The 24,511-nt window shown below is 35.3% G+C and overlaps 1 protein-coding gene across 1 annotated transcript in view; it reads right to left on the bottom strand.

Moving 5' to 3' along the window:
• The window catches only part of EPHA3 (EPH receptor A3), a 542,876-nt gene that overhangs the window by 62,068 nt on the left and 456,297 nt on the right, over positions 1-24,511 (bottom strand). The window contains exons 11-12 of the mRNA XM_006864655.1: positions 23,260-23,445; positions 4,088-4,149 (exon numbers count right to left, since the gene is read on the bottom strand). Of these exons, the coding sequence (XP_006864717.1) occupies positions 4,088-4,149; positions 23,260-23,445 (248 nt within the window). The remainder of the gene's footprint in view (positions 1-4,087; positions 4,150-23,259; positions 23,446-24,511) is intronic.

The raw sequence follows: 24,511 nt of genomic DNA, 5'->3' as shown, positions 1-24,511 counted from the left end.
GAGGATTTTTGTTTTCTTGACATTGAGATGTAATCCATATAGAAGGTTGTGCTCTTTGATCTTCATCAGTAAATGTTTCAAGTCCTCTTCACTTTCAGCAAGCAACCCTGGATAGGGTTTCTGAAAAGTAGCTGGTGGGTCTGAACTGTCAGCCTTGTAGTCTGTAGTCCAGTGCTTATCTTACAGGACCAGAACTCCTCATGGCTATAAATCTTTATGGAATCTGACTGCCATGTCTTTCTCCCACTTAAGAATTAGTGGGATGAATCGCCAAACGTTCCCTTTGAATCCAATCTCTTAAACACTGCACCACCAGGTCTCCCTCCAAAAAGGAAGTACCTGATATGCTTTGGTTCAAATCTAGGACTCTCCAGGTGTCTGAGTGACACCCAAACTCCTCTTCAGAAACTTTAAGTCCAAGAACACCAAAATTAATTAAGAGCCTGTGTTTGTAGTCAGTTAGTATTTATTTTATTGATTGAATTTTCCTCTTCCTTCTTGGGTTCCAGATCGTTTATATATTTATTAAAATAAGGTTGTTGTTGTTAGGTGCCATCGATTCAGATTCAACATATAGTGACCTTACATACAAAAGAACAAAACACTGCCTTGTCTTACACCATCCTCAAAATCATTGTGAAGCATGAGCCCACTGTTGTTGTCACTGTGCCAACCCATCTTGTAGGTAACCTTCCTCTTTTCGCTGACCCTCCACTTTACCTAGCATGATGTCCATTCTCCACGGTCTGGTCCCTCTTGACAACATGTCCAAATATGAGAAACAAAGTCTTGCCATCCTGGTTTCTAAGGAGCATTCTGGTGGTATATCTTCCAACACAGATTGGATTGCTCTTATAGCAGTCAATGATACTTTTAATATTCTTCTTCATCATCATAATTCAATGCATCAGTTCTATATTTTTCTTTATTCACTGTCCAACTTTCACCTGTATATGAAGATACTGAAAATACCATGGTTTGCGTTAGAGACACATTAGTCTTCAAAATAACATCTTTGCTCTTGAAAACCTTAAAGAGATCTTGGGCAGATTTGCCTAATCAATATGTCATTTGATTTCTTTGACTGTTGCCTCTATGAGTGTCGACAATGGATCCAAACAAAATTAAGTCTTTGACAACTTCCATCTTTTCTCATTTATCATGAGTTTATTTACTGGTCCAATGGTTAGGATTTGTTATTTCTTTACATTGAGATGCAACCCATACTAAAGGCTGTGGTCTTTGATCTTCATCCATATGTATTTTAAGTCTTTTTCACTTTTAGCAAGCAAGGTTGTATCATCTGCCTTCCACAAGTTATTAATGAATCTTCCTCCAATCCTAATGCCACTTTCTTCTTCATATAATCCAGCTTCTCAGATTATTTGCTTAGCATACAAATTGGATAAATATCACCATACTTCACTAATTTTAAACTCTTCAGTATCCCCTTGTTTTATTTAAACAACTGCTTCTTGGTATATGTACAGGTTAATCATGAGCACAATTAAGTTTTCCAGAATATTCATTCTCTGCAATGTTGTCCATAGCTTGTCATGATCCACACAGTCAAAATTCTTTGTATAGTCTATAAAGCACAGGTAAACATTTTTTTTCTGATATTCACTGCTTTCATCCAAGATCTATCTGACATCAACAATGATATCCTTTATTCCATATCCTCATCTGAATCTGGCTTGAACCTCTGGCAGTTCCCTGCCAAAGTACTATTGCCGCCATTTGTAAATAATCTTTGTTGTTGTTATGTGCCATCGAGTCGGTTCCGACCCATAGCGACCCTGTATAGGGTTTCCGAGGGTGTAAATCTTTACGGGAGTAGAAAGCCTCATCTTTCTCCCGCGGAGCAGCTAGTAGTTTCGAACTGCTGACCTTAAGGTTCGCAGCCCGATTCATAACCACTACGCTACCAGAGCTCCTTATAGCAAAATTTTATTTGCATATGATATTAACAATATTATCCAATGATTTCCACATTACGTTGGGTCACCTCTCTTTGGAATGTGCACATATACGAATCTCTTCCAATCAGTTGGCTTTGTTGTTGTTGTTGTTCTTAAGTGCAATCAAGTTGATTTTGACTCACAGTGACCCTGTTTAGGGTTTCCAAGGAGCATCTGGTGAGTTTGATCCACCAACCTTGTGATTCAAACTGATCTGCAGTCAGTCCAATGTTGTATCGCACAGTGCCACACGAGGACTCCAATAGTTGGTTAGGTAGTTGTTTTCCAAATTTCTTGATATAGCTGAATGGGTCCTCCCAATGCTGCATCATTTTGAGTACCTGCTAACCTGAGGGGTTCATCTTCGAGCACTATATTCTGGTACTATTCATAATGTTTTAACATTCAATATTCTGGTGTTACCTTACAGTGTTCCACTGCTATTCATAAGGTTTCCACTGGCTAAACATTCAGAAATAGTCCACCTTTCCTTCTTCCTAGTTTGTTTGGAAGCTCACTGAAACCTGTCCACCATGGGTGTACCCTGCTGGTATTTAAAATACCAGTGATAAATTCCGTCATCACAGCAATATGCAAGCCACCACAGTATGAAAAACTGGCAGATGAGTGGTATTCAAAGAAAGTAAATGTGAATTTTTAAATTATTATATTTTGTAACTATTTCTTTATAAGTCAAAAATATTGATTAAATATTTGTTTCCTTCACCTACCCTATGAGTTCCTGGCTTTACAAAAGATTTTACTCTAATTTGGTTAAAATGACATTAAATTGTTCATAATGTATATATATTAACACAAAATAATATGCCTAGTTAGACCTACACAGTCATTCTAAAATATATTTATTATAAATATTATAATTACATCTTTGAAAAATGTTTGATCTTGAAATATGTGAAAACAATTGCCACCAAACTTCCTATTTGACTATTGTATATTAAATAAAGTATACCTTTCTTAGATAATTCAGAATTTTGTTACATGAGTATAATTGATAGTATAACTTATCTATATACATATTTATATAATAATGAAAGCACTTTGAGTACAGAGCCTCTGCAATTTCCAAATGCATTTTCATACATTGCAGTATCTTGTACTCAATACATTTTTTTTGTATTTACTTGAACATCATATTTGTTCAAAGAAATAAAATGTAAAACTTGTGAATATAAAAGATTAAAATGTATTGAAATTGTTTATAATATGGTGCTAGATTGCTTATCTAGCACCATAATGATACTTCTAAGTCGAAAAAGAAGTACAGGTGTGGTGCTGTAAGGTTAAGTGCTTAACTACTAATGACAAGGTGGGCAGTTCAAATCTACCAGTGGCTCCTTGGAAACCCTATTCAGGGTCTTTATGAGTCAGAACTTATAGGAGGGCATATACCAATAAGAAATTGAGAAAACATGTTTCCATTCTCTTAGAATTATGCCACTACTCTCAAGTGATTCTGACTCCCAGGAACTCTACTGGACAAGACAGAACCGCACTAGTGTTTCTAGAGCTGTAAATCTTTACAGGAGCAAACTGCCACACTTTTCTCCCATGGAGCAACTGGTGTGCTCAAACCACTGATCATTCAGTTAGCAGCTGAATGCACCAAGGCACCTTTTAGAATTATGTTGTTGTTTTGGTTAAGTGACACTGGGTTACTTATGACTCATAGCCATCCATAATAGCATTTCCAAAGAGCAGCTGGTAAGTTTGAACCACCCACCTTGTAGATCAAATTGACCTTGAGGTCCAGTGCTTATCCTATAGCACCACACCAGGACATTTTCAGATGGACAGTACCATGTAAGATACCAATGATCCATCCTACATCAATGGTATTTATGTTCTGCTTTTGAATTCTTTTTATATTCATTTTAACATTTCTATAGCACATATAGATTGAAGAAGTATTCACATTTATTTTAAAAATTACTATTTGAATACAGCAAGAAAAAGATGTGCTTTCTACCTTTTCCCACTCAAGTCTCAGAAATTTTCAATTTTCTTTAAAAATCACAATACATAATTGCTGTACCCAGTATTAGAAATTTTCAGTAATATTTTTGGCATCTCATTCCAGATATACACACACACATTATACTTACCCGTAAGAAACTGTCCAAGGAACCGTTCTCCATGTATTCTGTGACAATCATAACTGGTTTGCCTAGGTATATGGTAAATAATGAATTAAATACATATCAATCATTAGAGTTTACCAAATATCAAGCAAGTTATTGTTGTTGTGAAGTGTCACTGAGTTGGTTCCGACCCATAGCAACCCTGTATAGGGTTTCCAAGGAGCAGCTTGTGAGTTTGAACCTCTGATCTTACAGTTCAAATAGCTTTGCAGTCTGGCACATTAACCCATAGCACCACACGAGGACTCCCTTCAAGCAAGGAGCATATATAAAATAATAGCATTTATTTGGTAAATACAAAATGCAAAAGCTGCTCCTAACCCATAATTTCACTGTATTGCAATTTATTTAAAAAAAAGAAAGAAACTAGATTTTAAGAGAAAACTATTTTTTAAATGATTGCTTTCAACACGGGTCTATAAGATATAGCATCTATATTGGTTTTATTTCACAAAATTTAGGTAAACTCAAAATATGTCCCTTTCTTCCCTTTAATCATGATGTGGTAATGAAACTTTGGAAAATTGAAGCAAGGTTGGTGTTCAAATCCACCAGCCATTCCTTGGAAACTCTATATGGGGTTATTATGAGTGAGAAGTGACTCAGACACTTAACAACAAGAAGCATAACTGAATAGGGTGACTTCAGATCTAAATCAAAATTTGTTTTTAATTAAAGTTTCCACTTCTATCTTTCTAATGAAAGCAATTTAGCATTCTTTTTCCTTGTCAAAATGTTGTTTTTCAAATAACAAAGAAGGCAAGAATCAGTTACCATAAACTAGTTGAAGAATTATTTGTTGCTGATGTTGTTAGGTACCAAAGAGCTGGTTCCAACCTTTAGTCACTCCATGCACAACAGAACTAAACACTACTGGGTCCTGTGCCGTTGTCACAATTGTTAAGCTGCTGTCACTGTGCCAATCCATCTCCATGGGAAAGAACTGTTTGGCACTTGTTACATTTGTGATTTCAACTACCCCTAGCCTAAACCATGGAGTCCTGGTGTGGCACTGTGGGTTAATGTGACAGACTACAAAGTCATTTGAACTGCAAGGTTGGTGGCTCAAGCTCACCAGAGGCTCTTTGGAAACCCTATACAGGGTTGCTGTAGGTTGGAATAGACTCAAGGGCACTTAACAACAACACAGCCTAAACCATTTCTGCCGGCAAACCCATTCAAAAGGGTTAGATTACAGTTGATATAGTATTTTCCTCTTCTTAACCAAATAATTCAATTTTGCATTTCAAAGTCTTCAACTAGAGTTGGCCTGATCTATATTCAATCACAATTACACACATTAAAAAGTTTACATAGTGTGTTTTGGAAATACTGCCACAGTCAAGTTGTATCTGGAGATTAAATAATTAAAGTTTTGCTAAGAAAAGTTGTTAAGAAAGTTTTTTTTTGTTTTATTAATTTCACAACTCCTTTTACATTTCCCCCCTCCCTTTATTCTTCCTCTGATGTAAAATCAGCTCCTTTAGCTTTACAAAATACAAACTGATTGCTTTGCCTGCAGTGGAGAACACTGGAGCATTCCCTCTTAAGATGCCATGTGGAGTCCATTTCATGAAATGCAATTATTTCTTCAATAAAATGTTTTTGTTTTGTCTTATAATGGAGCATGAGTCTAGTGTTTTCATTAAGATACCATCTTAGTTCATCTGCAAAATCAAATACTTCTGCTTTCAAGCCCAAGAGAAAATCACAAATTCAACATATATTAGTTTTTATAGAGGTAATTAAAGAATTGTATTCTAGATATTCTTTTTCATGTTGCTTAATAAGAAGTAAATAAGTCCCTATGTTAATGGATCCCACTGTGTTTTTTTGCAAAAAATATGTAGATTTTTATACATATTTAAGTGATATTTATAAACCATAAGATCCATGTTGATTTTCTTAGAAAGGAAACTAAAACTAACATTGTTGTTGGCATTAATTTGTAACACCATTTTGGAACTGTATTTGGGCTTAAATATTATCAAACCATTTAATATTTTATCTATGTATATGGCAATTATAATGTTGAAGATAATGACTGCATTATTTTATGCACATCAAAATATTACCTGTTACCATTTCCATTTTACAGATGAGAAAACTGAGATAGAGACATTAAATAACTGGCTCAAAGTTGCACAGTTAATAATAAAAAAAAATAAAAAATAAAAATTTACAACCAGTTGTCTAGCTCAAGAGTTTTTAATACACTATGAAGTCCTGGACTGTGAACCACAAGGTTGGTGGTTGGAGCCCACTAACTGGCTGCCTACTCCCAGGAAAAAGATGAGGCTTTCAGTTCCCATAAACAGTCATAGCTTCAGAAACCCTATATAGGGTCACTATGAGTTGGAACTGACCCTATAGCACTTAACAACAATAATAATGGAGTCCTGGTGTGGTGCCTGCTAGCCACAGGTTGGCTGTTTGAAACCAACCATTTGCTATGTTTCAGAGCAAACTGATGGCACTAACAACAAGAATGGAGTCACCTTGGAAATTTATACTGAAGGAAACATTATGAGTATCAAAAATAATTAGATAAGATATACAGATCTACATATACTAGGCATATAGTACTACAAACACAATAAACATTCAACTATGGATTATGAGTTCACTAATTATACAGTCAACTCTATGGATTACTGTGCTTTAAAATGATGACTATGAACACTTTAGCATTATAGATGATGGTTACACTGTATTATACATGAACAAAGCTAAAAATATAACTATACACCCATGTTGTTGTTGTTAGTGCCGTTGAGTTTGTTCCAACTCATAGTGACCCTGTATGGGGTTTCCAAAGAGTAGTTGGTGAACTGTCCTCTTGCAGTTCAAAATGACACATATATCAGTTGCTCTTGCTATTTAAGTGTCATTGAGTCAGTTCCAACTCATTTGAGCCTAGTGGTTGCTGACATTGGTAGGACTGCCAGTTTGTTCTGCTAGTGCTTATTCTACAGTGACACACCAGGACTATCTATATATCACATGAATTTTGTATGTATATATCTATTTCTATCTATCTATCTATATATGTATGTATTATTTGGTATGTATATATAGATATGTGTGTGTGTGTGTTTGTGTGTGTGTATGGAGCTCTGGTAGCATAGTGGTTACGAATTGGGCTGCTAATCTCATGGTCAGCAGTTCGAAACTACCAGTCGTTTCGCAGGAGAAAGATGAGGAATTCTGCTCCCATAAAGATTTACAGCCTCGGAAACCCTATGCAGGGTCGCTATGGGCCAGAATCGACTTGATTCTGAAATGTTGTCGTGAAATATTGTCAAGTTGGTTCTGACTCATAGCGATCCTGTAAAGGGTTCACATGGAGCAGCTGGTGAGTTTGAACCACCAAACTTGTGGTTCAAACCAACCTTGAGGTTGTAGTTGGCACTACATCAGGACTTCAAGTCACAGCAACTTGATAGGACAAAGTTGAACTGCTTCCTAGGTTTTTTGAGAGTGTAAATCTTTTCAGAAGCAGACTACGTCATCTTTTTTCCGTAGAGTGGCAAATGTTTTTGAACTACTGACCTTTCAGTGGGTTAGTAGTCCAATACTTAACCCACTGAGCCACAAGGGCTCTTACACTATATTATTCGATGTCATTTCACTTAATTCTCACAACAGCCTTATGCTTTAGGAACATTTGTCTTTTGACTCAATTGAAAACATTGCAAATTCCCATTACTTGTTGAGGTTACATGATCATCTAATGGTAGAACAGATCCACAACATGGCTCTCTCTTATGCCAAAATATAGACACATGACCTCATTATGATTCTCCTTTTATTGTTGTTATAATATTTTAATTATAATTCCATCATACTGCAAGAAGGAAAAACATTCCTCTTCCAAGTCCAGGCAATTTGTGATAAATACCAACTGAATACTTTCAATCAGACCATCAAATGGCAGGTTTTTAACAACATTTTGGACTGCTAACCACAAAGCTTCTAGTTCAAACCCACCAGTCACTCCTTGGCAACCCTATACAGGGTCGCTGAGTCAGAACCGACTCAACTGCATTTAACAAAAACAAATATCACCATTTATCTGTTAATTTCCTGTACTGTGTTTCCTGTGTGATGCTGTATTTTAAATACCAGGAGGGTCAAACAAAAACAGCTGTGACAGTACATTAACAGAGAGCTGCCAGAAATTCAAGACAGATTCTGAAGAGGACATTGGACTAGGGATCTCTATGCTGACATCAGATGGGTATTGGGTTAAAACAGAGAATACCAGAAAGATGTTTACTTGCTCCTTATTGACTATGCAAATGCTTTCAACAGTGTAGATAATGACCAGCTATTGATAACATTTTGAAGAATGAGTGTTCCATAAAACTTAATTTTGTTCATGAGGAACCTGTACATAGACCAAGAGGTAGTCACTCAAACAAAAGAAGGGCATACTGGATAGTGTAAAATCGGGAAAGATGTGTGTCAGGGTTGTATTCTTTCACTATAATTATTCAATCTGTATGCTGAGTCAATAATCCAAGAAGCTGGATTGTATGAAGAAAAATGTGACATCAGGACAAGAGGAAGACTCCTTAACAACCTTAGATATGCAGATGATATATTCTTGCTTTCTAGCAGTAAAGAGGATTTAAAATACTTACTGATGAAGATCAAACACCACAACCTTAAGTATGAATTGCACCTCAATGTAAATAAAACAAAACTCCTCACAACTGGACTAATAAATAACATCATAATAAATGGAGAAACCATTTAAATTGTCAAAGACTTTATTTTGCTTCCACCCACAATTAGCACTCATGGAAGCAGCAATCAAGATATCAAATGATCTATTATATTAGGCAAATCTGCTGCACAAGACCTCTTTAAAGTGTTCAAGAGCAAATATCAGTTTGAAGACAAAAGTGTGCCTGATCCAAGCCATGGTATCAATAGCCTCATATGTATGTGAAAGTTGGAAAATGAATAAGGAAGACTGTAGAAGAATTAATGCATTTGAGTTACTGTGCTGAAGAAGAATATTAAAAGTACTGTGGTTTTCCAGAAAATTAAACAAAATTGTGTTGGAAGAAGTACAGTCAGGGTGTTTCTTAAAAGTTAGGATGGTGAGACATTGTCTCTCATATTTCGGATGTGTTATAAGGAGGGACCAATATCTGGAGACCTGGAGAAGAACATCTATACTTGATAAAGTAAAGGGTCAGAGAAACAGAGCAATACCCAATGAGATGGACTAACACAGTGACAGCAGCAGTGGTATCAAGTGTAACAATTATGAGGATAGGACAAGACAGGACAGTGTTTAGATCTGTTGTGCATCCGTAGCTATGAGTTAGAGCCAACTTCATAGTTTCTCAGAACTATGGTCATCGGACTGTATAGCACATTTTATTGTTGTTAAGTGTTGTCCAGTTAATTATGACTCACAGCGACCCTGTTTAGCATTTCTAAGGAATCACTGATGGGTTTAAATCATTGATCATATGGTTAGCATTCACCTTCCTACAACACCATAGGTCAGTTTGCCATTCTAATGCAAGAAAATAGCTTCTGTTCTTTATATTGTTCTTTTATAGGTTCAAAAGTTTTCATTTCCACTGAGTATGTTTTAGAATACAAAGGTTACACTCACTACATTAAGTATCTTCAGGATATTCCAGACAGCATGTCTAATTTAAGACATGAGAAAACAAATTTTACATTCTATAATCTTTCTCTGGTAATTTTAATATAAAAAGCTAAAACCCCAACTACCACCTAGACAATTGTAACTAAAAGGAAACTATGCTGTAGGTGCTGTCAATGAGTCAATTCAAAATCATAGGGGACCAGTATAGAGTTTCTAAAGAGTGGATATGAACCAACAATCTTGCAGTCTGCAGTCCAGTGCCTATTCTACATCTCTGCACCAGGATTCCTATAGGAAAGAATAAAAATGAGTGCTCCATAGGGTTTTCTAGGCTGCAAATCTTTGCCAAAGCAGACAGCCTTATCTTTTGCAACAACATCCTTTTGTTTAGTAGCCCAATGCTTAACCCACTACATTTTACTACAAAACAAAACCTACTACCATCGAGCATATTCCAACTCATAGGGACCCTCTGTATGATTTCTGAGACTGTAAATCTTTACTGCAGCATACAGCCTTATCTTCCTGCTATGGATTGGTGAGGGACCCACTGACCTTTTGGCTAGAAGCTCAATGGCTATTCCACAGTACCACCAGGGTTCCTTACTGTTCCACCACATCTTATAATTTTTAAAAAGTGATACTTAATATATCGATCCATCTTCCATTAAAACATTTACTTTTTTTTTTTTTTTTTTACAAATTTTAGGTAACGTACTACTTGTATCTATGTAATCTGTTGTTGCTGTTGTTAAGTGCCCTCGAGTTGATTCTGACCCATAGCAATCTTGTATAGGGTTTCCAAGGAGCAGCTGGTGAGCTTGAACCACTAATCTTGAAGTTCAAATGACTTGCAGTCTGACACATTAGCCTACAGCACCACACCAGGACTCCTAGTATGTCTTAAAAGTCATTTTAACCATCACCTTATGCCTGTTGTTATGTGCCATCGAGTCGGTTCCGACCCATAGCGACCCTGTATAGGGTTTCCGAGGGTGTAAATCTTTACGGGAGTAGAAAGCCTCATCTTTCTCCCGCCTACAGACCTCAAATTTCCAAATCTCTAACTATAAGAGGGCTTCAAAGTTTTCATAGAGAAATAAAATTTGAAAACAATGAAATTTTTCCACAAAGTTTTAAAACCTCTTTCTAAACTGTGATTTGACAATATTCGGAAAGAAAGGTAAGATAGAAAATTTCACTGAAAATTTTTGATGCAGAGAATGGTTCTAAAAATATGGAATAAAATAATGACTAAGTGAATTAATGAAATCCTGCATATTCACATTCTACTTAAATCATGATTATTTAAGTTTCTCCCTCACTACAATTCTGGGAAGTATAATATGCTATAGGAACTAAATGCATACCTCTAATTTTGTTACAGATATGTGCCTCAAATTGTCCATGATCTATTTCAGTGGCCAGTTACTGAGGCTGTACACTACCAAACCCTTTATTGGTCATTCTTTTTCTTTTGGCTCTGATACTGATGACCATTTTATTTCTCATTAGCATTCTAGTAGAATTTTCTCAAGGGAAATAAAAGTAGCTTAAAAAAAAAATCAAACCAGTGAATTAAGCCAAAGCCCCATGACTATTCAAAAATCAGATCAGGTTGCATTTAACTCTGTAATTTAGGTATTTGTAAACACATCAGTTAAAATAGACTGGTCTAAAAATCTGCTTTGCATTTAGCTCTAAGATTGGGCAAACCCAAATTTACAGACAAAAGTAAACAAAATTGTAAATATTCTGACTAGGAAACCAGTACCTTCACTGAGAGCTAGTTCCCTTGTGATTTGCTATTATGTGTGGAGTTAGAGGAAAAGAGAATCTCTGCATTAATACCGAGATTTTGTTCTAACATGCACTGAAAGTCATGGGGATTGATAATGTAAAATACCAGTTATGCAACATATTTGTATTCACATTTGCATACCATAATTTACAAATGATATTACCAGGTTTTTCAAGACAAAGCCTTTTGTCTCTCTGTCCTAAAGAGTCTAAAACACATCAGAATGTACATGCTAAAGTCAATGAGATTATTGTTCCATCAAAAGTTTACAACATATTATTTGCAGTGAAGCTTTTATTTTGTCTTTTAAGCGATGTATGAGTAAAGATAAAATGATAACTTCTACAATTTTAGGGCTTAAGAAAATAATCCAGTCTGTTATAATCTCCTATAAATAAAAGATATTACTAATCATTGTAATTGAAGAAAAGTGTTTCAGCACTTTTATAGATTATAAAACATTATAGATTCAGCACAGGCTTATCCACAAAAATTTTCTATCACATTTTTTACAAAAAGAGAAGTAGGAAATAAGTAGCCAGACAGTGAAATGTTTTCATTGCAATTTTCAATTAAATTATTATTTTGAGCTTAAAATCTTTTCATTAAATCAGAAGTTGATGCTTGAAATATTAAATTTTGATGCTTGAAATACTAAAATATTACATTTATTAAAATTTATTTCAAATGGAAAAAAATGCTACTAAATCCTGTTGATATTAGCAGTTGTGTCTTATTAACACTAATAATTGTGTCTTATTATATAATCTACCTCTTATTTTGAAAATCCTTGAAAAATGCACGGTAGTATACCAATGTGATTTATAAAATAAAGTCCCTGATCTTAGCAGCCAGGGACCTATTATTAGCATCATAAAATCAGAATCAGTATACAAACAAAATATCATAATCAAGAAAGGAAAATTGAAAGAAACTTTGAAAACTATATATCATCATCCCTAGAAAAAGATTTGAATTGACTTTGATTAGAAATAAAATGTTTTAGTCATAGATTGTTATGTATTCTATTTAAGTGAATGATAGTAGGGAACTAAATAAGGATCCTCTTCTGTGAATTTCCTATAAATGATTATAAAAATCCAGGGCAATGTTTTTCAAATTTGCATTGACATCAAGATAACATTCTGCTAATGACCCCTACTACATTCATTGGTGATTTAGTTAATGTGAGCAGGTGGCAATTCTATTTTTCTGTAGTTCTCAACCCAACACCAAACTGAATACCAGTTATAATTTAGGAGATTATGCCTATCACTTCTGGTTGGCTAAGGATAACCTAATCTTCAAAATCAGACTGAGAAACACTTTCAACCAAAGACAATCTATCTTAATGTTTGTTTACATTCACCTTATTTTTAAACATGTATTTGTGCTTAACTTGAAACACTTTGAAGAAAAAAGCTATATGTTTTCTCTATCCCCAGATTGGGAGGTCAGAGTTCAGTCACCAAGTTCGTGCATTATCAGTTACTAAATTTAGTAATTTGAATGCACTCAGTTGAATTATACTGGGACAGCTTTTTTTATTTTCAGAATTCTACTTGTTTTTCTCATTTAATTGCAAAGTTTAACATATTCTGTGCAATAATGGATTGAATTTATGACAGCAGGGTTCTTGTTCCTACTTTTAAATAAATGGATTTTAATTAATGTTTCATTTTGAATTTTTTGAACACTTTTGAATGTGTTTATTTTCGTTTGTTTTTGTTTGGGTTGATGATGTAAAGTGCCATTGAGACAGTTCTAAGACTAATAGTGATCTTGTATAGGATTTCCAAGGAGCAGCTGATGGATTTGAACCACCAACCCTGAGGTTAGCAGTCTAGTGTTAATCCTACAGCATGCCATCAGGACTCCTTTTGTTTGGGAAGGGTTCATATATTTTTATCAGTCTAAGAAATTTTTTTCTGTGTATGACATGATAAAAGCTTTTAAAAAAATTGTGTATTTTTAAAATATTGGTTGAAATTTCTTTATTTTCTATTTTGAATTTTGTGAAATTTGGATTTTTTATGTTAAGCCAACTTTTAGTTTTAGAAATGAGCTAACCGCAAGGTCAGCAGTTCGAAACTACCAGCTGCTCCGCAGGAGAAAGATGAGGCGCTTTGCTCCCGTAAAGATTTACAGCCTCGGAAACCCTGTGCAGGGTCGCTATGAGTCGGAACTGACTCCACGGCACACAACAACAACAACAAAGTTGGATTGATTTTTTTTCCAAATATGCATTGCTATATAATTGTTCTGTTGTTGTTACTGTTGAGTGCCATCAAGAGACTCACAGAGACTCTGTGTAGAGTTTCTGAGGAGTGGTTGGTGACTTGGAATCACTGACCTTGTGGTTCAAACCAAACTTGAGAGGTAGAGTGCTTATCTTACATCACCACACCAAGACACCATGTTGTTCTAGTGCTGTTGAATTTGTGCTGACACATTATATTGTTGTTGGTGGCACGTGCTGTCAAGTTGGTTCCAACTCATCACAACCCTGTATAGAGTTTCCAGGGAGCAGCTGATGAATTAGAACTGCCGATCTTGCAGTTCAATCCGACTTTGCGATCCTCTGCTTATCCTATAGTGCCACATATAGACCTGTTATTTTCCTTTCTGATAATATCCTGATATTAATTTGATATCCTTTCTTATAATATCTGATAATAATTGTCTGTTGTGAATATATTATTAGCCTCATGTTAGCAATTTTTTCTTCTATTCCCCTTTCTACAATAATTTATGCAAGATCAAAAATATTAGATAACACAGATTTTAAACTATACATTAGTGAGCAATTCACCCAATAAATGTAAGTGGACAATGATGAAAAAATATGAAAAAGCACTTTTAAGTAAGTACAGATAGCATTCTCTTATTTGTTTTATAACATTTTGAAGACTAAACACAAAGACCTGTTGTCAAGTCAATTCCAACCCATGGCGAGTCCATACGTTACGGAATAGAACTGCTCCATAAGGTTTTTTTTTTGCTGTAATCCTTATGGAAACAGATCCTCAGGCCTTTGCTTCATGGCCTCACTGGATAGGTCTGACTTGGTCTATGCATTAGAAAGTAAACTATTTGTGTCAACCAGATACCTTACATTGAGCTATGACTATCCTAATTTTGTCGATGTTGTCATTTCAAAAAGCTGAAGTTATTTATCAAATTGCAATCATGAATGCATCATAACAACTTGTGTCATCAGTCTCCAGAACATATTATCTTAATAAATTATTTCTATAAATCGTTAGTAAAATAAATTCAATGTATGCAGTAACTATTAAGCACCTAATCAATTGTGTGACAGGCATGAGACAAGTACAGAAGAAAATTTTCAGAGAGAAACAAACAAGAAATAGAAGGAATTTGGCGCTGTCACTAATGATTATATCTTATTCTGAAAATGCCACTTTATCATATTGTCAGGGAACAGGACAGTGAAAATTAGTTTTTGGTATAAAGTGGACACTTGTAGAAATATTTTAATTGTGAGAAATGCTCTTAATATTCTGCTCTATGACCTTTCCTGAAATGAATCCTCAGGTATGCAAAGTTACAGCTATGCTATATAATTACTACTATTTAAATTTATAGAAAGTAATTCAAAAGGAAACAAAAATTTTAAAGCATATCTAATATAATTCATTCTATTTTGCAGAGTGAAAAGTGGTTCAGTGAAACTCTTGGGGTCTGAATATCATTTAACTAATGATGTGATAGCAGAAATATACAGTTGCTAAAAACAAGTTCCATCTTTTTGAACTTCCACTGGAATTGATAACACATGTTAGTACCTAGTTCTGTGCAGAGAATGTGCCTATAGTTTTCTGCTACTTTGAAGATCAGAGACTTTCTCACCTTCTTTTATTTAAGTCCATCAGGCTCAAAATGGACCATTAAAATTGTTTATAACCCAATTCAAATCAATGAGAATATCATGATTAAATTAAGTACTTTCTCTAAGTTATTTAGAAAAGAGACATTATATTATACCCAGTCTTTCAAAGTTCACAATAGCAATACTAGTAAAAATTATATTTGAGAAGAGAGGAAAAAAAATTTTTTTTCCAAGAATTTTATTCAGTATACCCAAATTAGCTGGTAAATAATTCTCAAAAAGAACTGAAGCGGTAATTTAACTTTGGATAACTCTTTACTATTTAACAATATACTATTAGATAAACTTATTTGATCTTTAAAGGATCTATAAATAGTAGCTGCAACAATAGACTTAAATATAGCAACAGTTGTGAGGATGGTTCAGGACAGAGTAGTGTTTTGTTCTTCTGTATATAGGGTTTCTATGAGTCAGAACCTACTCAAGGGCACCTACCAACACAATAAAATAAATAGGCAATACAGTTAATTCCATGTTACAGGCAAGGAAAGTGATTCTTTGGATTTGTAAGAGATCTCACAATCAGTAAGGTTGAGCCAGGACTTGAGCTCTGACCTCATTTTTAATCCAGATGATGATATACTGGCTTTCCTTCTTTAAATACAGTCTTGCTCATTAGATAATAAACTCTGTAGGATTCTAGTTTGTGTGTGTTTATTTCTTAGTTCAGCTGGTAGAATGTTTCAGAAGTCACATAGTATCAGAAAACAGAGAATATTTGAAGTAAATTAAGATACGTCTTTTAGTGACAATATTATTTTGCTTATATAAGTGGAACTTATTAACTTTGTTCTAAGGCATATCTATTTCCTCTCAGATGATAAAAGATGGCAGATTTAGAGTTTTGAATATGGCACTAAAGGATTTCAAACTATGGTTCTGGTTGTGCTACTCTATTATGCTGCGATGTATGAGATGACTGGGATTTATACAGTCTCATTTGACAGACTTTACATGCTAATTTGACATGGGAGATATATAAAATCTACAACTTGCATTCTAAGAATAAGGCAATTATATTAGGAGTCCTGCTGTGGCATGTGGCTAATGCACCAGACTGCAAAGCCGTTTGAACTGCAAGGTCAGTGGATCAAGCTCACCAGCTGCTCCTTGGAAACCCTACACAGGGTCGCTATAGGTTGGAATCAACTCAATGCCACTTAACAACAACAACAATCCATATTAGAATGTTACAAAATTAAGTATACAAAACGCTTGCTGTGTAATACCTAATTAAGATATTTTCTTTGATTTTTGGACTTGGAGGTTGTTTTATGCAATTCTTTGACTGACTTCTATAATCAGTATTTAATTATGTAATTGTTATATCAAAAGAGAATAACAAAGCCTGTCATAATAATTACCATTAGCCATAGAGGTTATGAATCGGGCTGCAAACCACAAAGTCAGCAGTTTGAAACTACCAGCTTTTCCGCGGGAGAAAGATGAGGCTTTCTGCTCCAGTAAAGATTTACAGACTTGGAAACCCTGTACAGGGTCACTATGAGTCAGAACCGACTCCATGGTACTTAACAACGACAACAACAACATAGCTAACAAATTATAGCAAGCTTTTTTAATAATTCATTATTCTAAAAAAATTACTAATGCTTAATAAAATGTGATCACCACAGTGAACTTTAATTTCAAACAAATATTTAACTTTGTTGCTGTTGTTGCTAAGTTCCATTGAGTCAGTTCTGACCCATAGCAACCCTGCATAAAATTTTAAAGGAACGACGGGTTCCTTGTGGTTCAAACTGACTTTGCAGTCCAGCGCATTAAGCCATAGCAGGACTCCAACATTTAACTTATTGTTGTTGTTGTTAAGTGCCATTGAATAGGTTCCAACCCATAGTGACCCTGTATAGTGTTTCTGAGGAGCGGTTAGTGAGCTTGAACCTTCAACCTTGCAGTTCAAATGACTTTGCAGTCCAGTGCATTAGCCCATAGCACCACACCAGGCTACAACATTTAACTTAGAAGTAAGTCATTTTATTTTTCATCTTTTGGTAAATGTAGATGTCAGAAAAATTGGTGATAATTTTGTTCATGATAAAATTTAATCATTTTCTTCATCATTCCCTGGGTAATGAAGGCAGTTTCATAATTATATTTCTTGAAGCATGTATTTAATTTAATGAATGAAAGAGATATATTGGTAGGAAGATACTATTTTTTCATTAATTAATCAATCAATCTTATATGAATCATCACTCCTAAAATAAGTACCTACTTTAATCCAGTCCTATTAAAGTCTGATTTATTATATAAGATTTGTGCCGTCTATTAGAATTTATTTATACACAAACACACACACACACACACACACACACACACGAGGGGGCTTCAAAATGTTCACAGAAAAATTCCATTCTCTTCTGATTCGATTTTCCATGAACTTTTTGAAGCTTCCTGGTACACCCACAAACACAAACACACTGGGAGGTAAGCAGAAAAAAGGACTGCTAAAAATTCTTAGAATCTTTATTAAATAAAATGTGAAGTTATTGCTTTCTGGCATCTAGATCTATTTACACTTTTGAAAACAGTGTTTTAATCTCTCTAGTTCTTTCCTACAACCACTCATCTGTCAGGTTGTCATACTGTGGTGGCTTGTGTGTTGCTGTGATGCTGGAAGCAGTGCCACCAGTATGTTAAATAGCAACAGGGTCAGCCATGGTAGACAAGTTTCAGTGGCATTTACGACTAGGAGGGATTAAGAAGGACAGGCAGACAGATAACTTCTGAATGTTTAGTCACTGAAAACCATATGAATATTAGTAGAATATTGTCAGATATTGTGCCACAAGATAAAACATGAATAGCACCCAAATATGGTCAGATACAGTGCCAGAAAATGAACCCTTCTGATTGGAATGTACTCAAAATATGACTGAGGAAGAGCTGCCTAGTCAAAGTAGAGTTAACCATGGTGACACAAATGGAGTACAGCTTTTTGGTCCTTATTTGCTGATGGGGCACAACTCAAAATGAGGAGAAACAAAAGTAAACAGCCATTAATAATCAAAACATGGAATGTGTGAAGTGTGAATCTAGGAAAATTGAAAGTTGTCAAAAATGAAATAGAACACATAAAGATTGATATCCCTGTCAAAGACATTAGTGGTCTGAAATGGACTGCTATTAGCCATTTTGCTGTTGTAAAGTGCCATCGAGTCAAGTCAATTCTGACCCATAGTGACCCTGTATAGGGTTTCTGAGGAGTGGCTGGTAAGCTTGAACTGCCAACCTTGCAGTTCAAACTACTTTGCAGTCTGGTGCATTAACCCACAGCACCACACCAGAACTCATATAGTTTACTTTGTGGGAAATAACAAATTGACACACAAAAAATGATGTATCATTCATAGACCTCTCATGATGGAATACACAGTAATTAAATTGATTATATCTGTAGGAAGCGACAGTAGAAAAACTCAGTTACCATCAGCCATATCAAGGCCAGGGGCCAACTGTGGAACAAAACATCAATTGCTCAAATGCAAGTTCAGATTGAAATGGAAAAAAATTAAAACAAGTCCACAAGAGCCAAAATATGACCTTGAACATATCCTACCTAACTGTAGAGGCCACTTCAAAAACAATTTAATGTGTTATACACTAATGACTATAAGGCAGCACTGGTAGCGTAGTGGTTACGAATCGGGCTGCGAACCTTAAGGTCAGCGGTTCGAAACTACCAGCTGCTCCATGGGAGAAAGATGAGGCTTTCTACTCCTGTAAAGATTTACACCCTCGGAAACCCTATACAGGGTCGCTATGGGTCAGAACCGACTCGATGGCTCATAACAACAACAACAACACACTAATGACTATAGTCCTGGTGTGGCACAGTAAGATAAGCATGGAACTGTAAGGTCAGTTTGAATTGCACGTTTGGCAGTTTAAACTCACCAGCAGCTCCCCAAGAACCCTGTACAGGGTAACCATGAGTCAGAACCAACTTGACAACAACAATAACAACACTAACGACTGAAGACCAGAAGAGTAGTGGAATGACATCAAGAATATCACAGAGGACGATAACAAAAGGTCATTAAAAAGATAGAAAAGAAAGACCAAAATGAGTATCAGAAAAGACTCTGCAGTTTGCTCTCCAGCATAGACATGCTAAAGAGAATGGAAGAAATGGTGAAGTCGAAGAGCTGAACTTAAAATTTGAAAGTGCACTCAAGAAGCCAAAATAAAGAAGTACAACGAAATGTGTAAAGTTTGGATTTAGAAAAGCAAAAGAGAACACTCAGCATTTCTTAAGCTACAAGAAATGAAGAAAACTTTAAGCCTTAAGTGGATATACTGAAGTATTCTACGGCAAAATACTGAATGATGTAGAAAGCATCAAAAGAAGATGGAAAATATACATAGAGTCACTGTACCAAAAAGAAATAGCAGATGTTTAGTCACTTCAAGATGTAGCACATGATCAAGAACTGATGCTATAGAAGGAAGATGTTGACGCACTGAAAGCCCTGGAGAAAAACAAGGTTCTAGGAATTGATGGAATACAAATTGAAATCTTTCAAAATACCGATGCATCCCTGGAGGTACTCATTCATCCATGCCAAGAAATTTGGAAGACAACTACCTTGTCCACCAATTGAAAGAGATCCATATTTGTACCCATTCCAAACAATGATGACACAGCATAATGTTAAAATCAAGAACAATATCATTAATATCATATGCAGGTAAAATTTTTCTGAAGATAATAAAAAAATGGCTGCAACAGTACATCACCTGGGAACTGACAGAAATTCGAGTCGGATTAAGAAGAGTATATATGGAATTTAGAATGTCACTGCTGACATTGGATGGATCTTGACTGACAGTTGAGAATACCAGAAAGATGTTTATTACTGTTTTATTAAGGAGCTTGGGCTGCTAACCTGAAGGTCGGCAATTCGAAACTACAAGTGGTTCCGTGGGAGAAAGATGAGGCTTTCTGCTCCTGTAAAGATTTATAGCCTCAGAAACCCTGTGCAGGGTCACACTTAACTGTTCTCATGAGCAACATGTATATAGACTAGGGGGCAGTCGTAGAAGAGAACAAGGAGACAGTGAATGGTTTAAAACCAGTAAGAGTGTGTGACAGCATTGTATCTGTTCGCATATATATTCAGTCTGTATACTGAGCAAGTACTTCAATAAATTGGATTATATGAAGAATATGGCAGCAGGATTGGAGGAAGACTCATTAATAACCTTTGATATACAGATGATACTTGCTGACAGTGAAGAGAATTTAAGATATTTATTGATGAAGATCAAAGACCACAGCCTTCTATAAGGCTTATACCACCATGTAAAAAAAAAAAAAAAAAAAAAAAATCCTCACCACTGGAATAATAATAAATAATCTCATGATAAAAGGAGGAAAGATTGAAATCACCAAATACTTCATTTTGCTTTCATCCACTATCAACAAACATGGAAGCAGCAGTCAAGAAATCAAATGGCATACTGCATTAGGAAAATCTGGTGCACAAGACTACTTTTTAGTGTTCAAGAATAAAGATGTCAGTTTGAGGAATAAGGGGTAATTGACCCAAGTCATTGTCTTTTCAATGGTCTCATATACATGTGAAAGTTAAACAATGAATTAACAAGATTGTAGAAGAATTGATGCATTGTACATCAATTGTTGGAAAAGATTAAAAGTACCACGGACTGCCAGGATACAAAAAAATCTGTGTTTGAAGACGTACAGCCAGAATGTTTCTTAGAAGTCAGAATGATGTGCCTTTGTCTGGTGGGACCAGTCCTTGGAGAAGGACATTAAGTGGAGTATTGGAGCAAAAGAGGAAAAACCCAATGAAATGCATTGGCACAGTGCAACAGCAATGAGCTCAAGGGTAATAGCGATTGTGAGGATAGCACAGTACTGGGCAGAGTTCTTTCTGTTTTGCATAGGATTACTATGAGTAGGATCTCACTTAACAGCACTAATAACAACACAAACTGTGACACCGTGGATTAATGTACTCAACTGTATGGTCGATTTGAACCACAAGGTCAGTGGTTCAAGTTCACCAGGTGCTCCTCAGAAACCCAATACAGGGTCACTATGAGTCAGGACCAACTCAACAGCACTTAATAACACTATGATTAACCATGTACATATTTTTTTATTATTATTTTTAATGTTTTTAACCATAATATTTTTCAGTTTGCTAGTAGCATGGCCTGATTTCTAGTAGTACAGAAAAAAAAAATTATCTCCTACAATACTTAATATAGGCTTACAATATATGCTTAAGTTATTCCATATTATATAAAGTTAATTCCATTATAATATATGAAAATCTGGAAAGATCAAAGTATTATTTCAATAACCCCATGCTCTAAGAAGAAAGCAGCTGCCTTTTAGTCACACTCACATGAGAGTAGGTATCGGTGCCGTTTGGAAAGTGTTTTCTGTGATGATAAAGAAATATTTCATTGTGAGGAACATAATGTGTACTGTCTGTTGGTGACCAGAATATGTAAATGTGTTGCCAATGAATTATCCCCTAAAGGATGCCAAATCCCTGCCATATGTTGTCTTTCATTCTAAGGAGTTGGCTGCCAATTTAGCTTTTTCTCTGTACTGTGCTCCAAACTCTTGAGGAAAAAAAATATGTCACAGAACGTACTCAAAAAGGTTTTCATTGGAACTGTAGCCAAAAATCTCATATCTGCCTCATGGGATCCATTTTGAGACTGGCTGGAGAAACCATCATGGAAGTAAGTTGATACCCCCAACACTGGCTTTGAGCCAGAACTTCCCTAGAGCAGTCAAGAATCCATATGGGAATCTAGATAAGAACAATTTGAGTTCCACAAAGAACTAAGAAAAGACTTTGGCTGTATCAAGCTCCCAATCTTTGGAACTCAGAAGTATTCCCAAGACTCCCATAATTTTCCTAAAACATGGTGGTAAAACTTTGGAAGCTTAAACGAGGCTAGTGAACAATAAAAAAGGTAGCTATCTGGGAGTTCCAGTCAAATTTGATGAATTGCTTTTCCTTGCTGCTATACATGATAAGGAGTTCTGGTGTGGCGCCAGACTGCAAAGCTGTTTGAACTGCAAGGTCGGTGATTCAAGCTTACCAGACACTCCTCGGAAACCCTATATAGGGTAGCTATGGGTCAGAACTGACTCAATGGCATTTAACAAAATACATGATAAACAATTTTCCATAATTTTCTTCTTATCTTTTAATCAGCATGCCTTACTCTATCTCTGTTTAGCTTATAATTTTTTTAAATGTTGTTTAAGGTCCATAATAAAACTCAGTGAATACTTTTTCTTAATTGTTCTGTTGTCAAGGAAATGTATCTAAAAGTCATCTTTTTGTTCAGACTGAGAGATGCTAAGTTAGTATTTGCTTACTGAAGGATCCTGCTCCGTTTACGATCTGGGCGGGTTCATCCCTCCTTAACAACCTGGTGGTACCCAGCTCCCAGGAAGTCACCAAACTGATGGCACGTGTCTATAATCCCAGCTACTCCGGAGGCTGAGGCTGGAGGATCACTTGAGTCCAGGAGTTCTCGGCTGTAGTGTGCCATGCCGATCCGGTGTCCACACTAAGTTCGGCATCAATATGGTGACTTTCCAGGAGCGGGGACCACCAGGTTGCCTAAGGAGGAGTGAACCGGCCCAGATCGGAAACAGAGCAGGGTTCTTCATCTATGAAAAATACAGTCAGAAGATCAAAATTCTCAAAATAATTACACAACCTCTCTTCGATATACAAATAAACAATTTTTGCAACTTTACTTACTTTTAGTAACCACTCCCTCCAGTCGAATGATATTGGGATGGTCAAACTGACCCATAATGCTTGCTTCTCCCAGAAAGTCTCTCCTCTGCTTTTCTGTGTAGCCTACTTTCAGTGTCTTAATGGCCACTGAAATCTCTTTCTTCGAAGGAAGTTTCAAGCGACCACTGCAAACCTCTCCAAATTCACCTGTTAGAACGGAGAACAACAAAAGATTAAAAATAATGTATATAATACTAATCAATCATTACTAAACAACTCTTTTCTATCTTTACAAATTATAAACCTGCCACTCTTTGAGCAGCATGATGTACACAGTAGGTGTTAAAATTATTTTTGAAGATGGTACTCTAAGTCTCCTTAGGAATCTCCTTAGTATAATCACATCTTGGTGGAAAATTGACCTGGTGATATTTTGTAGTATCAAATTATAAATAATGCAATATGAAAAAACATGAGAAAAGATGAAAGCTGTATCAGACTTTTCACCTTTGTTATAATAGCTGCCTTTTTTTTTTTTCAGTATAATCAACAGAATAACACATATTTTATGGCTCCATCATTTGAGGAAATTTCAGATGTTTTAACTCTTCCATTTTTATTAAGAGGGACAGTTTGGCCATAAACTTGGACTTTGGAAAATGAGAAATCAAGCATCTGCACTCACTTCACTTTACTGGAATATTAATGTGCTGCATTATTGATATGTTAACTGTAAAGCTCTCTGACTTCCAAGTGGAAAACAATAATACAACAGTATGAACTATACCATAACATATGCTATCTTTAGAATCACTGTAGAAACAATATCTTACATTTATTATAGCCAATAAAAGTTGTATTAAATAAATAATTAATGTAGAATTTGTTAATATAGAGTTGCTGACTTTTAAATACTATGATCCTATGGATCTAAAATTGTCTATTATTAGAATGGATATTATCTTCAACATGTATATTTTCTTCATAAGATTTGCTAATCATTCTTCACTAGATTTTGAACCTACTGAGATCAAAGATCTTATTCATTCTTTTTTTTTTTTTTTTTAACTGAATTGCTGCCATATTGATCAACACAGATTAGTGCCATCCACTGCTATTAGGAAATCTAATGTTATATGGATTCATGACATTTGGTTTGGATCACATTTGAAAGAAAAACAAAATTTGATTGTTATTATTTTTTTAATATCAACAGTTTTTCTGAAATATGCTGGAATTAATTACATGACTGCAAAAGTTTTCAGCCTACTTT

The sequence above is a fragment of the Chrysochloris asiatica genome, unplaced genomic scaffold (assembly GCF_000296735.1).
Source record: "Chrysochloris asiatica unplaced genomic scaffold, ChrAsi1.0 scaffold00068, whole genome shotgun sequence".
In the NCBI taxonomy this organism is placed as follows: Eukaryota; Metazoa; Chordata; class Mammalia; order Afrosoricida; family Chrysochloridae; genus Chrysochloris; species Chrysochloris asiatica.
This window is presented reverse-complemented; position numbering and strand designations above follow the sequence as displayed.